The sequence below is a fragment of the Aptenodytes forsteri genome, unplaced genomic scaffold (assembly GCF_000699145.1).
Source record: "Aptenodytes forsteri isolate BGI_AS27 unplaced genomic scaffold, ASM69914v1 Scaffold84, whole genome shotgun sequence".
Lineage (NCBI taxonomy): Eukaryota > Metazoa > Chordata > Aves > Sphenisciformes > Spheniscidae > Aptenodytes > Aptenodytes forsteri.
In genome coordinates, this window is record NW_008795492.1 from 3,993,700 (window position 1) to 4,008,004 (window position 14,305).

The 14,305-nt window shown below is 37.7% G+C and overlaps 1 protein-coding gene across 1 annotated transcript in view; it reads left to right on the top strand.

The window, feature by feature from the left end:
- LOC103900922 overlaps window positions 1–14,305 on the top strand; it is a 120,721-nt gene that overhangs the window by 32,762 nt on the left and 73,654 nt on the right. Inside the window, exons 14-24 of the mRNA XM_009281706.1 lie at window positions 2,872–3,030; window positions 3,740–3,858; window positions 4,951–5,232; window positions 6,244–6,399; window positions 6,858–7,042; window positions 7,847–8,029; window positions 9,518–9,609; window positions 9,795–9,964; window positions 11,221–11,380; window positions 12,445–12,524; window positions 13,733–13,913. Coding sequence (XP_009279981.1) covers window positions 2,872–3,030; window positions 3,740–3,858; window positions 4,951–5,232; window positions 6,244–6,399; window positions 6,858–7,042; window positions 7,847–8,029; window positions 9,518–9,609; window positions 9,795–9,964; window positions 11,221–11,380; window positions 12,445–12,524; window positions 13,733–13,913 — 1,767 coding nt within the window. The remainder of the gene's footprint in view (window positions 1–2,871; window positions 3,031–3,739; window positions 3,859–4,950; window positions 5,233–6,243; window positions 6,400–6,857; window positions 7,043–7,846; window positions 8,030–9,517; window positions 9,610–9,794; window positions 9,965–11,220; window positions 11,381–12,444; window positions 12,525–13,732; window positions 13,914–14,305) is intronic.

Sequence of the window (14,305 nt, forward strand, 5' to 3'; positions counted from 1 at the left end):
GAGGCGATTCTGCACCTCTACTCTGCTCTGGTGAGCCCCCACCTGGAGTACTGCGTTCAGCTCTGCGGCCCCCAACATAAGAAGGACATGGACCTGTTGTAGCGAGTCCAGAGGAGGGCCACGAAGGTGATCAGAGGTTTGGAGCACCTCTCCTATGAAGACTTGCTTGAGAGAGTTGGGGTTGTTCAGCCTGGAGAAGAGAAGGCTCTGGGGAGACCTTCTAGCAGCCTTCCAGTACCTTAAGGGGGCCTACAAGAAAGCTGGAGAGGGACTTTTTACGAGGGCATGTAGTGATAGGACAAGGGGTAATGGCTTTAAACTGCTAGAGAGTAGATTTAGATTAGATATAAGGAAGAAATTGTTCACTATGAGGGTGGTGAGGCACTGGAACAGGTTGCCCAGAGAAGTTGTGGATGCCCCCTTCCTGGAAGTGTTTGAGGCCAGGTTGGATGGGCCTTTGAGCAACCTGGTCTAGTGGAAGGTGTCCCTGCCCGTGGCAGGGGGGTTGGAACTAGATGATCTTTAAGGTCCTATCCAACCCAAACCATTCTATGATTTTATGATTTTAAAGACAGCATTAGACAGAAACTAAGCAGATCCGAAGACTGCAAAGAAAGTCCTGTTGATTTTCATTTAGATGATTTAAGATACCTCGGAACTTTAAGGCTTCCTGCAGTTAGCATCAAGGCTTAGTGGGAGGTGCTTCATCACTGTGCCAGAAGTGATTCTTCAGGTCAACTGAAAGTCTACTAAGGGTCACAGTTGGAGAACTGTGGATCTAATGGCAAACAAATGGCATCAAAAAACTGTTTATAACACAGGGAGAAAGCAAAATGTGGGAACTGGGACGCGTTGTGTTTAGGAATGTTGTGAAAAGGACTTTGTGAGGGGCGTTAATCATATATCCAAATGTATAATAGCTGGCCAACGGTGTAGCAGTCATTTGGGGAAAAGGTTAGTGTAAGTATAATGTCTTAATTATTGATAGTTTGTTCTGATTTATGCTTCCTGCTTCTGTGGTTCCAGGATCAATTATTGTCTGATCTGAGCCAGATTACTGACAGGAAAGACTCAATTGAGAACTGATGCTGAGTAGAAAATCTTCTATATTATGTTTAAAAATAGTCATTTTATGTAAGTAGCTTATCTGAAGGAGAAGCTGTTTGGACTAGTATGAAATGAAAATGTAGGGTCTATAAAAGTACAGAATCCTATCAACTCTTTATTACCAAAGCACACAGATGTTTAAGCTGATCCCATATTTTAGGTGAAGGAGGGATTTTTTCTAAATGGTTTCACCACATTCAACAAAGAATACCTTTAGACTAATCCTTTGCTTTTAAATCTGTCAAGAAGGAGCAAACATGAAAGGCGTATCTATAAGGTTGTTTGCAGGCAGATGAAAGCAGGCTCTGTCTGCACTCTGATGTGTCTGGATCCTAGCCAGCTCTGAACTTGAAGCCGTGTATCCATTTTATCAGGATGTTATGTCCAGACCAGCATATCCTGCAGCGATTACAAGTTCAGGCTCAGCATTGTGTTCACCTGATGATGTGGCTTGTGGTTTGGAGGGGACTTGTTCCCCTCTGTTTAGAGTTCAGACAGAGAGAAATTGCATCAGCCTGCGAAATTCTGTCAAGGTGTGCCCTCAGTGACTCTCCTCCCTGTGGCTCTATGCGGAAAAAATAAACTGTCTGATTTATGAAGGAGCTCTGCAAGTCCAACCAAAATGTTGTATGTTTTAAACAATTTAATGCAGTACTCATGAATTCTGTTAATTTCCTTCCTTTGTCTTTGGTTGATGTAACACCTGAATAATTCATGTAATAGACTTTTGAGTAACAAGTGCTTTTGAAGGCATAGAGCACATATTAGTTTTTAGTTGCTACATTCAGAAAAAGCAATATGAAAAAAAAGAAGTATTGTGAAAAATGCAGTTATATCAGTATTCAGTGTCTGTGCATTGAATTAGCACTGGAGCCTAATATCTTTTATCTTCAGGAGAAAAAAAAGCCTCTATTTAAGAACCAGACTGCAAAACACATGGAATATGTTTGCCCCCCGCAGCGCACGCGTGGCTAAACCATGAATCGGCAGAAATATTAATTCTGAATAACAACTGTTTAACTGTATGTGGTTTTTTTTTTTTTTTTATGTGTTTTTTTTGAAACAAAGCCAAGTGCTTGTGGAAATGTTGTACATTACACAGTGTAGAAAGAGTATATTGGAATGATTTGTGTTTGCTGTATTTAAAGAAACTTTATTGCCGATTTTCATGTGTTTGCTGTCTATCCCAGACTTAAATTTTTGTTTTGTTTTGTTTCAGTACGCTGGGTCAGTGATTTTCGAGAACAAAATGGGTGATGCTGCCAAAGTTAAAGTTTAAAACCATCTTTTAAATAATTCTATTGCATCTGTTCTTTGAAGAAGGAACAGAAACAGTCCAATATTATTTGAGCTGCACAGCCTGCCTCTAATGTCTGTATTAGAGTTGTATCTTTTTTTTTGCAGCATTCCTTTGAATTTAGTATAGAAGATCCTTTGCAAACAGTAAATAAGTAGGTTAATCTTACCTTACCTCCTTGCCTGCCTAGGTTAGCTGAGAGGCATAAATGAAGCTAGGGAGTGAATGGCCCCTCACATGCCATATTGGAAAGAATAAGACAGTAGTTAACTAAGTTGACCGTGGTAAAGACAGGTGCATCAGACTGATTTGAATGCTGCTGAAGATGAATGAGTTCTGTTGTGGTCAGGGAAATGGTTTAGGATTAATTCTGGTATAAATAAACAAAAAGGTTCCTTGTATCAGTTTTTAAAACTGTTTTTAATTTTTTCTCTAATTTCCAAATGCTTTTCTTTGTTTAATTTAAGTGGGCTCCTTTGTTTGGAGTCATCTCTCTCAGCTCCTGGAGACAGATGATCCATTGAAGGAGCACCTTCGAGATTCTATTCCTGATGAAATCCTTAGCAGAGATTTTGACCGGGAGACATGGAAATACTCTTCATATTCTGATGTCACGTTCCACTCAGGTATGTGGAGTTTTAGAACTTAATGCTTTGTAGCATATGGATGATTAAAATCCCACATGGCTTTTCTGGTCCTTTACATGTTGCTCCAGAGAATTTAAATTTTTATGACTCAATAGTACCCAGATATGCAAATGTAGGCTGGATTCTGCTCTGACCTTAATTGGAGTATATCAGATGTGATTCCAGCAAGCCAGATACCATGCAACTTTGCCTTTTGTGAGAGAGGAGAATGAGAACCAATGAATTTTTTAGATTATTTTTGTGAACACCAACTTTTGATTCCTTCCTTAGTGAGCTTCCTTTGCAGCAACAGGGGATTGGGATGTATTTTTTTTTCTTCTGATTCATGTGCTTTCCTTGGTATAAGAAAAGATTCAGACTAATTCCTTCCTGTTTTACTATCTGTTCATCATTTGTTTTTAGCAAAAAAGCTAGATAATATTTTTCAGAGTAACATTTTGATTTTCTGTCCATCTCTTCCAGTGCAGTTGTGTATGATAGAGTGTTAGTCAGATAATAGGCTTTCAGTAATGTCCATTAAAGTCTTTGCAATACTAAAAAGTTAAATAATTTCACCTGTTGACTTAATGTTTTATTCACCATCTTCTTAATGAGCAGAGTTGCAGTTTCCCAAAGAATGATGAGACTTGCAAAGTATATGAGAATAGCTGATCTCCACATGACAGATGTCTGCTATTTTCTATTGCAGCTGGTGCAGGTGCAAATATGGAAGCATCAGTGGTCTTTTCTCCTGCATCTTTTCTACCACGATCAGTCATGACAAATTTGACTGTTCACCTTATGGGGCAGGCTATAAACATACTGGAGGCAAGTTTATGGATTTTTTTTTTTTTTTTTTTATCCCCCTACTCAAGGGACACTTGGTGTATTGAGGTAAAAAGCAGTATTTTCTGTTTTCCCATTACAGTTCCTTTAGCAAGGTATGCTTTTCTCTGCTTCAGCAAAGTTGCCTCAGACTGATGACTCCTTTGTGTAATGGCCTTAGTCATAGTAAAACAACTTTCACTCTGATAGTACCATACACTAGCCAAGTGAGTTATATTCAGCTCTTGTTGTTGATTCAAATGAAAGATAAAAGTCAGTGCTTTCTGAGACGCTGGTCTAGCTCCTGTTTAGGATAGTAAGATTCCTTCGGTTGACTTAGAGTGGAAAATGAAGGCTTGGGTACACCGTTCCTTTAATACAAGAGAGAGAGCCGTATATACCTAACTGAAGTCACTGTTTTAGTCCCATTGAGCATCCAATACTTGGGATATTTAAATGGCCTGCCTGCAACCTCATCATCTTTAATTGTACCTCTACTGTGCCTCCAAGAGAAAGCAGTGTTTGGCATACGGACTCTTTATTGCAGGTAAAAAAAGTGTATGTGAAAGAAAGAATTTAATGCAGCCTTCAGATCTCAAGTTTAAGCTTGCAAGAGAACAAAATATTTTTTTCAGTGTCATATACCCTGGTTTTATGTGTGTTAGCAATACTATTTTAGTCAAACTTCCAAACAGAATCTTGTTTCAGGCGCACTAAAAGGGTGCGTTATTGTTTTCCAACCAAAATACTGTTTGTAACATGCTAAAATAGCAGTAGCTCAAACTGTCCCATCATGGTGTAAATGAACCAGTACCTGAATAAAAAAGGATTTTTATCTTGTACTGAGCTTCACATAATCAACAAACTAAAGAGTTTTTACTGGAAAGATTTAATACTGAAATGTCCAGTATTGGATGCTGCATGAGGTCAGATAGTAAACTTTGTAGACCACTGTGATCTTGTATGGCAAATCTTTCTTTGTACAAAAACCTAAAGGTTGCATCTGGATGTATTTTTTTAATTTCTGCCTATAGAACTGGACATGACTTATGCATCTCATTGTCAGGCTTTTCAATGCTGTATGCTTTCCCCTAGGTTGGTGTACGATTAGAGAACGCTGAAGCTCTCGTGCGAAAGATTTTGGGGCAGAAGTCTGCTACTTTCAGTGACCATTTTTTTGCAAACACTAATGAAAGAAACCACAAGTCAGAAAACCCAGTGGAAACAACAGGAAAAGTCAAGCAGAGGAAGCTGACTTCGAAGCGATACAGCCCTGCTGATCATCTTGTGACTGAGTCTGGCAAGCCAAAATTGAGAAAAGCTAACCAGAATTGTCCTGGTAGAAAGTACAGTAAGATGAGTGAGTTAGTCAAAAAGGTAACGGACTCTGTAGATCTTGGAAAAATTGACGTTCCCCAGTTAAACTTAGGGCCCTATCTAGCATTGGATAACTGCTCTGTGTTACTGTGACTCCTTTCTATAAAGCATTTGTAACTTGTTCCACTCACTTGTAGAGAACTTAACAGCTGCATAAAATACAAAGCAAGAAAGAGGCAGATCTTCAGTTTTTTGTCTCAAAACAGTGACGCTCAGCCAGGGGAGTATGTTGTCTGTGTTTTGGGCTTCCTCTCGTTATTTTGAGCTCTGATCCTCTTTATGCTGATGTCCTTTTGTCTATTGACTTCTGCAGCACTGTAAACAGCTGCTTGATGTTAGGTTCCTGAGTCGTGCTGTTTGCGACTGACTTCCCAGTTTGATGTCAGATGTTACAGTGACCCTTTGTGAATTTGCCCATGTTTGGAGGGAGCTATGTTCTATGTATATAACAGGAAAGCTTTGGGAATTGACTTCAATTGTTGATGTATTAGCTGGAAAACTTGGGGGCCATGATTTATTTAGTTTGTCTTAGACCATCTCGCTTCTTGGGACTCATCATCTTAGACTTTTCTTCTTGCAGTGTAAGCTCATGTTCATGTTGTGTTGCTGTTGTATTGATTCATAAGGAGGGAAAATGTAAAATTTTTACTTCTTTGCAGTTTATTTAGCAATCATGGCACCCATAATGTTGTATTAATTGAGACTGTATTTTTCAAAGCTCCATCTGTTTGTGGGTATGTATTGCAATACTTCTCCTTTTGCCCAGTCGTCTTAGGACTAGACATTACCTGTGTTCATAGTGAAAGTCAGCTTGGTATGGAACTGAAGTTTAGCTGGAAAGAACAGTTACTAATCCAGGGTCATAGGTGGTCTTGAAATATTTATAAAAGGGAGCCTAATGTCTGTTTACTAATAACATAGCCTGCACTGAGGAATTGTTTATTATGAGTTTGAAAGGAAATTAACATAAACATCATTCTCTTCCTGATTTATTTCTTTATCGCATGTCAGTTCACTGAGAGAACAGTGAGAAAGGAGGCGCTGAAATGTGGGCTAAGCATGAAAATCTTTGGAAATGAACTTAGCTTCTTGGATTGTGAAGATTTAAGAAAACAAATGAAACATTATTCTTTAAATCTGGCTGAGTTGGCTGTCAAACTTCTGAAGGTAAAAGGAACCTTTTTTTCTATTTGAAAGTTAATGCCTTGAGAAACAACTTTCTGACAGATATGTAAAAGATACAAAATATTACCTATTGTTTCTCTAAATTGAACTCTAAAAGACACCAGTATATACTAGGTTTAAACAGCATTCAATACACTAGGCAAGGACTTGTTCTGTTGTCTGATGGTTCTTATCTCTTGCTTTTCTCATTCAAATCCATCCATGCTTAAATGAAAAATAATTCTTTCTTTAACCGGGGTAGGACTAGTGTCTAACTCATGCCCTGGCCAGATGCAGGGTTTGGGCTGCTTTCTACTTTATTTCCTAAATCAGCTCAGTTAAAAACACTTTCACAGCAGACAAATGCAGTGGATAGATATATCTGGAAAGATTCTTGAATGCTGACTTTATTATGCAAAATAAAATTCTGTTTTTTGTTTGTTTGGGTTTTTTCACCATAGGGACAAGAAGTCCAGTTTAATAAAAGGCTGAGTTTGGCCACTGAAGAGTTGCACTTTCCAGCAATTTCAGGCTTTCCTGTTCAGCTGGCAGTCAATGCCTCAGCAGCAATCAACGTAAAAATCAAAGGGAATGCAGATTTCAAACAGCAGTCAAATTTCTTTCTAAATGGATATATCAAGCCAAGGTAATAACTGCTGCAAATTGTCGCTTTCACATATTTCTGATGTCAAATAGCAATTCCTGATGTGAAAGTTTTGTGTGAATGTCCATTGTAATCAATTAGGAGATTCCTGAAGAACTTAAGCAGTCATCAGCCTTATATTGCTGAATGGTTGCTATGCTATAAGGACAGCAGTGGTTTCCTATCCTGCCTGTCTGATTTTGAACTCTGTTGCTGTACTTTCCCAGTTCTGTTTTAAGCTGACCATTCCTCCTATCTCTAAATCAAATTCTTAAATGCTTGCATGCAGATGATCTTTTGAATGCTTTACCTGTTACAGGGATGGCATTTTGGGTTTTTCTCAGGATCAGACATGCATTTACAGGTTATGGATCTCCAAACCAATGAATGATTTAATCCTGTGTTTCCTTACCTGGCTATTGTAGCTTTTTATACATAGTAAAGTTTAGTAAATGTATTCAGTAAATGCTGTATAGACAGAGATAAACTTACACTCTCATACTCAATCCTAATCGCTTTCCCTTTCCTGGTATTTCATGCTGAAGTCTGAGTTCGGTCCCTTACTTAGGAGATATAGTAAAACTATACTTTAATTCGTGTTAGAAAGTGTATGTCTGTGTACTTATAATTTTTTCAGTTATTTCCTGAAACAAAATAGTTATCATGATTTTAATGTTAGAATATACTGTGTTACAGCATCAAACGCTATGTATTTATTGAAGAGGATGAGTGGCCTATGGTTTAAATTAAGTGCTTTAAAAAGACAGCGCTTTTCATAGAAGAATATGTATCTGAATCTTTCAACAGTGCGTTTGTCCAGCTTTCTGTCCAAATGGGAACTGTGGGGATGCTGGGACAAGCTGGCCTAAGCTGGTTAACAGGAATGAGGACATCTACTAGTCTTGATGGGGGAATCGAGGTAAAAAAAGGGCAAGAGCTCAAAGTTTTCTTGAACACTCCAGAAGAATCTATGGAGATAATTAATTTCAGGTAAGATTAAGCAAGGACATCTTCCTAAATAGTAACCGTGGTAACTTTCTTGAATCAGAACTTAACAGGCAGGCTCATTAACAGAGCAGAAATATATTTTGTCAGAAAACAAACTGTTTCAGTCTGACTCATAGTCCAAATCTGCCATTCAGAAGAAAAGGAGGTGAAAATTATTCTGCGCATTTTACATTGTTTTACCATAAAAACATACATTCTTCCACTGAAGTGAAATGCTCAAATCAAAGTCTTGTGATAAAAGATGTAAATGAATTTTTCATACTCCCCTGTTTTTTCCTACTGAATGTCAGTGCTGTTTCTGGAACTTTAGTGTCCAAAGAATCTAGTTCAGTGTATTAAAGTGGTAAAGAAAAGCTTAACATTACTTCTACAGATAGTATTTGCCAAAACCAGGTACAGAATGCTATTTAGCAAAACACTGGAGTAATTTGGAATATAGTACTAACAAGGTGTGCTCATACCCTTCTGGTGAGTTTTTACTTAGGTTCTTTAATGTTAGGTAAAGGTTACACTGTAAAATACCACCTCAACAACTGTCAGATATTAAGCAAATGAATTACTTGTGTTAATGCAAGCTAGGCTTTTTAGCTCTTTTTTTTTCTGCTGGCTTTCTCTTTTCTCTGGACTTTTAGATTTGATAGTCCAAGTAGAAGGCACTGAGGTCATCAGTGTGATGACATACTGTAAACGACATGTCAACTACATGCCTCTTAGACATGACAACAGATGAACAAAGTATTTACAGTATGTGGATTGTTGTTCCTTTGTGTTTCTCTTGATTTGGGACATTGTGGTACTATAGGATATGCGGTTCAGAAAAGAGATAAAAGACTCTGGACTTTGCATTGCAACCATCCATTCCCTGAGGACTCTGGGAAACTTGCTGATGTAATTCTATTTCTGTCAGCTAGGATGGATGACAGACCAGAGCGAAAGTCAAAATAATTACAAACCTGTATTGCGCATTATTTGAACAAAAGACTGACTGTAGTAGAGTCTGTTAGATACTGCATTAACTCTCTTGCTCCCATCAAGTGCAGAGACCATGATTCTTGTACAAGCAGTTTAGTGAAGTTCTGAAGTTCTGGAAGAACGTCAAGACTGGAACAAAACTGATGTCCATACATAGCCTAAGGGAAAAAAAAAAATGTCTAGAAGGCAGGAAGTGAGTGGAGTTGCAATAAGCTGACCATACTAAATTGCTCAGAACAGAGAAATCTAATACTGACTGTGAAGAACTGCAGAAGAATCTCGAGATAGTGACAGATTAGACATGGAAACTGTGGATAGTCAGTGCTAATTAATAGAGATGTAGACTGACCTTAGCAGAACTTAATCTTTCTTGTTTTTCCCATTTGGGAGAAGATGGCATATAACTGAGAATTTTGTTTAAATATTGCTGTAGAGAATGGCTTAATGTAACTTTAGCATAATTGTTTTTAAGTGACTGTTTGAAATTCTTGGTTGTAGCTCTAAACTGTACTTCACAGTGGTGGATGAGACAGAAGATATAGATGTTTTCCAAGACCACACAGAAACCAGATCTTGCACTAGGGAGGAAGGTGAGTCTAGCTATCATGTTTGTCTTAGAAAGCTCGATCATTTTGAAATATCCACAACAGATCATTTTATTCAGTAGAATTTCTTTTTTACATAGTAGTTCTAAAAGGTCTTCAGTGCAATGTTCATTTGCATGTTTTCTTTGTTTGTTGTTCTAACTGAATGTTCAACTGTTGTCTTCCACCAGTGTCTAAGATTATTGGCTGGCAGCTGTGTTCTGAAATGTCATATCCTGACCCAGCCAGTGGTTTGGTTTTCTCCCTTACTGGACCTGTGAGAGTGGCTGTCACATTAACTAAGCAAGACAGAGGCCTGCAGCAGTACATTTTGGAAGCTGCATATAACTATATTCCTCAGGTACCATTATGGCGTGCTTTACTTCGGCTTTAGTTTTAGTTTATTATGCTGATGAAAGAATGGTATATCTCAGTGCTGTATATTCAACTTAACTGGCTTTCAAGGTCTACATTATTATTATTATTTCCATTCCCATTATAGTGGGAAAATATGTTGAAAACAAATTACTGATGCTGATAGTAGGTACATACTATTTCCATATACAAAACAGCGCGCATGAATATTAAGTCATTTGGTTAGATAAGACTGGTAGAGGTGGAAGTAGAGACCAGGATTTTTGACTTGGTGCGCGGTACTAAACAGCCTGGCCTCACTTTGATGACTTTCTTCTCTTTGTGACAAAAAACCTCAAAACCCGAATCATTAATTTACATTAAACACCTTGTTTAAAAGCAGAGGTTAGGCTCCAGTGAATCCAATCCAGAAGGCTGTCAGTTGTTTTAATATGTTTGTTGGGGCAAGCCCAGGGAAGGAATGGTTTTCAGCTTCTGCAGGGGACAGTAAGAATTTATGGCTTTTTCTAAAATCACAGTATATGTTTTTAACATGGGCAGTGGCTGGAGTCTCATCTTCTATCACAGCCCAAGTATGCTGCTGCGCTTGAGCTAATTCTTTTTACCGGGAGACAATTTGGGCTTTGGCTGTATTCAAACACTGCTCAGTATCTCTAAGACAGGGAGGTAAGAGCAATAAGCAGAGTAACTTTCCATTCGTGATTTGTTGTTCTGACTTTCTTTAATAAACACAGGAAAAGGAACAGGCATTTTCCTCTGCCAGAGAATCTGACGTCTGTAGGCAGGGCAAGGCCAAAACTGTTAACCAAGGCACCCACTGCAGGGTCATGGCGCTGTGTACTGTATCCCACTGCTGACACCAGAGTGTAAGGGCTTAAGGTAGCCCTGCGAAATTCTAGTCACTTAGGCCTGAGCTATAGAGCTTAAATTTATAACTGGAAGTGTGGTCTGATTTTCCATAAATTTTGGCAGGATTCAGCATAATTTCAAGAGAAGGTCAGTATGGTATGAAATTCAAGGTGTTCAGACAGCGTTTCCCAAGACAAGCACTGGACAGGGAATGGAAAATACAGCCTGGGAAAAATAGAAATTTCCTGCTGAAAATCTTGAAAAGCAGATAGGTGAAAAACTACTGTAGCGGTGAAGGAGGCTATGATCATGTGATGTAACTCGGTGTGATAGATTGTTTTGTAAATGCTGTGCCAATTGCAAATGTGGTTATCCTTTCTGTCTTTCTTTCAGGAGAATTCATGGATCCCTAGTGAAGCTGTCCTTCACTTCTTCATTGGGACTCCGAAGTCAGACTTGAAAAGGGATGTTGGTATTGACCTAAATTTTAGTGTCCCACAGAAGAAATTCAGAATCCAATTTATACAGCCTAAGAAAAAAATTGAGATTGATGGTAGGTTTTTCAACTAAGAACCAGATCATCAGTTAATGTCAGTTAGAACTTCATTAGAATTAACAGAAAAAATCAATATATTTCAGTCAACAATCTAATGCTAAAACTACATTATCATGTGATAGCCATTCAGTTTACTGCTTTAGGTAACACCCATTCCCAGTGGTTCTTGCATCTTGGTTAAGACTATTTTGCACAGTCAGAGGTTCAGTACCTGGTTCACAAGCTCACGGTAAAGAGGAAAGCTGTTACCAATATATATGAAGTTAAGGCTAAGGAACACAGTGGATTGTTCTGTAATCTTTTACATATGCCGAACTGGCCTTACTATTCCTGAATTTTAGTTTGCTGTATTCTGTTAGTTATGATACGAAGTTACTTGTTGCCAAATCAGTTAAGTACTGACTATGATATTGCTGTGCATTATAATAAAAAGTAACATTTCAATCACAGTGTAACATAGAAAACAAAATCAACAAACACATTGATGAAATATAAACTGATAAATATATGGTAGTAATATAGACAACATATTTCAGCTTCTTTGACATGCTGGTCAAGTGATGTTTTGTTTTGTTTTGAGGTATTCTACCATATCATATATTTAGAATTTGTCCCTCCAGATTTTTTTTTTTTTTGATCCTGGTTATTTTCAAATGGATTGTATGGAAGCTTTACCTACACTGTGCAAAGCTTTGGGTGCACAGTGTTCTGAGCTCATGAAACGTCTCCACAGCACAGCTTACAAGTTTTAGCACAGGCCTAAAGGAAGTGTATAGATCACTTCCAGAGCTAAGCTGGTTTGTTGGAGACAGCTTCGTTGCCTCTTCTCAATTAGTATTCTCAGAATGTCCTTTCAAAATGAGATGTGTATTCTGAGGATACTTCAATGCCTTTGCAAACTCTGTTCCTAACTTTTTTCCTTTGCTCTGATATTTATTATGTTTTCTCTCTGTAAATAGATTGTTCACAACAAGGGCAACTATCATTTTGGGTACAGTTTTATGAAGCATCACTGAACAGTGTATGTCCAGAAAAAGTAAACAGTTTTATTTTTCTCCAAGGGAGAACTGAGTTTTCTAAAAATTCACGAATTGGACACCTGGAGCTGATAGTAGATGACCGAGATGTATATTACATTAAGGTATGTTTTCAGGTCATGAGCTCTCATGCTAGAATGAATACTTAAATAAAAGCACAGAAAAGAAAGGCAATGAAAAACACACATATTGAAAAATAGTTTTGTGAGCAATCCATCAGAGAAATTACCAGTTCTCTTTATTACACGTTTTTGAGATAGACTCAGTGCTAAATTGCTGTGTTTTAAAAGCTTTTAAGGCATGGCTTCTGCAAGTAATCTAAAGCAATTTTTTCACATTCAGATGTACTCAAAACCTTTGGGTTGCTTCCAGTCTTAAGTCAGTAGAGAAGATCACATTGACTCCTGTGGACTTTGGTTCATTATGTGCATATGTAGTCGCACAGTTTTTCAGACCTGTATTCTGACCATGCATAAAGACTCTGAGTAAACCCAGGCTAATTTCTGCACTTCTGTGGACTCTGTAGACGTAAGAATCTCTAAGATACTGTTCTTTATATCACAGATTTTTTTTTTTTCTTTTTTAAAGCACTGGGGAATAAGCAAGAGAATGCCAATGTTTGAAATGAAAAAGCAAACAAAAATGCAGGTGGGAGTTTATCACTGAAACTCTACTGACATTTTTGTTTATATTCCAGGACTTGAACAATTTTTTCATTATGCAATTGATACCTGTAGCAGGATGCCATGTCTTATGTGGGCCTCCAAAGCCAGTCGGTTTCAAGCACTCTGCATTTTCCTACAGTGAGCACGTTATTTAACAGATTATTTTTTTTTCTAGAGTAATATTTCAACAAAGACTTTTTGGATGTTTCTCACGACCCCAAATGCTAATTAGTGTTGCAGATTGTTGCATTTGCATCAAGTCCAACCTAAATCTAGTTACCTACTGTAAGGCTGCCAATATTTTCAGTAACACCGTATTATTTTTTTGCCCCAGTATTGTAACGTTCTTAGTGATTTCAGTCACTACTGAAGCCAGCAGGAGGTAAAGGAAATAGCATCTCACACCACTGTGATTTTTGTATAACTGGAAAAACAAATCCATCCTTCCTCCCCATTATTTACTAACAGCAGGTTTTATGGTTTAGGGGTGTTGTTGGGTGTATAGAAAAAAATCTCTTTTCTTCCTCCTCTCATCTCATTTCAGAAATGCCCAAGTCTATACTATTGCTTTCTTAAAACTTAATCAGTTTGTACTGTTGAGTGGCTTGGGTTTTGTTTTTGGTTTTTTATTTGTTTGTTTATTCTAGGGAATGACAGATTTGCAGAAGCTGAGTGGAGAGCAGAGATACATGACCCAACTGGAGGTAAAGCTGATAAGGCAAAGCAGTCCTATCATTCTGTCAGGAAACATCACTAAACAACTTGGCAAGAAGATAGCTTTTTCAGTATCCCTGAATAATTTATTGAAGGATTCTGCATTTCTTTCAGGTTAGAGGACAATAAGTATTTGCCATATAAACGTAAGTTCTGGAGCCCTTGTGTGTTAGGGTTGCCTGGTTTTGGACACGTATTTCTGAAGTTCCTTTCAAATCAGTAAGACTGCTTTTTAAAATTATTATCCTTGATAAATTAGTACTAATATGTATTTCAGAATAATAGGAATTATAAAATAAATTGTTTTTTAAGTCTGTTTTTAATTACTGTTGAAGAGGGTGGAGGGAATAAGATGTAAGGAATCAAAACAACAAAAAGCCAGAACAATAACAGCTCTTAGAATATTTTCTGTTTTTCACTTTTGTTAGTACAAAACAGTGCAGAGACACATCTATGTAGCTAAATGTCTGTTAAGACCTGTTGTTCTAAAAATCTTGAAATCTTAT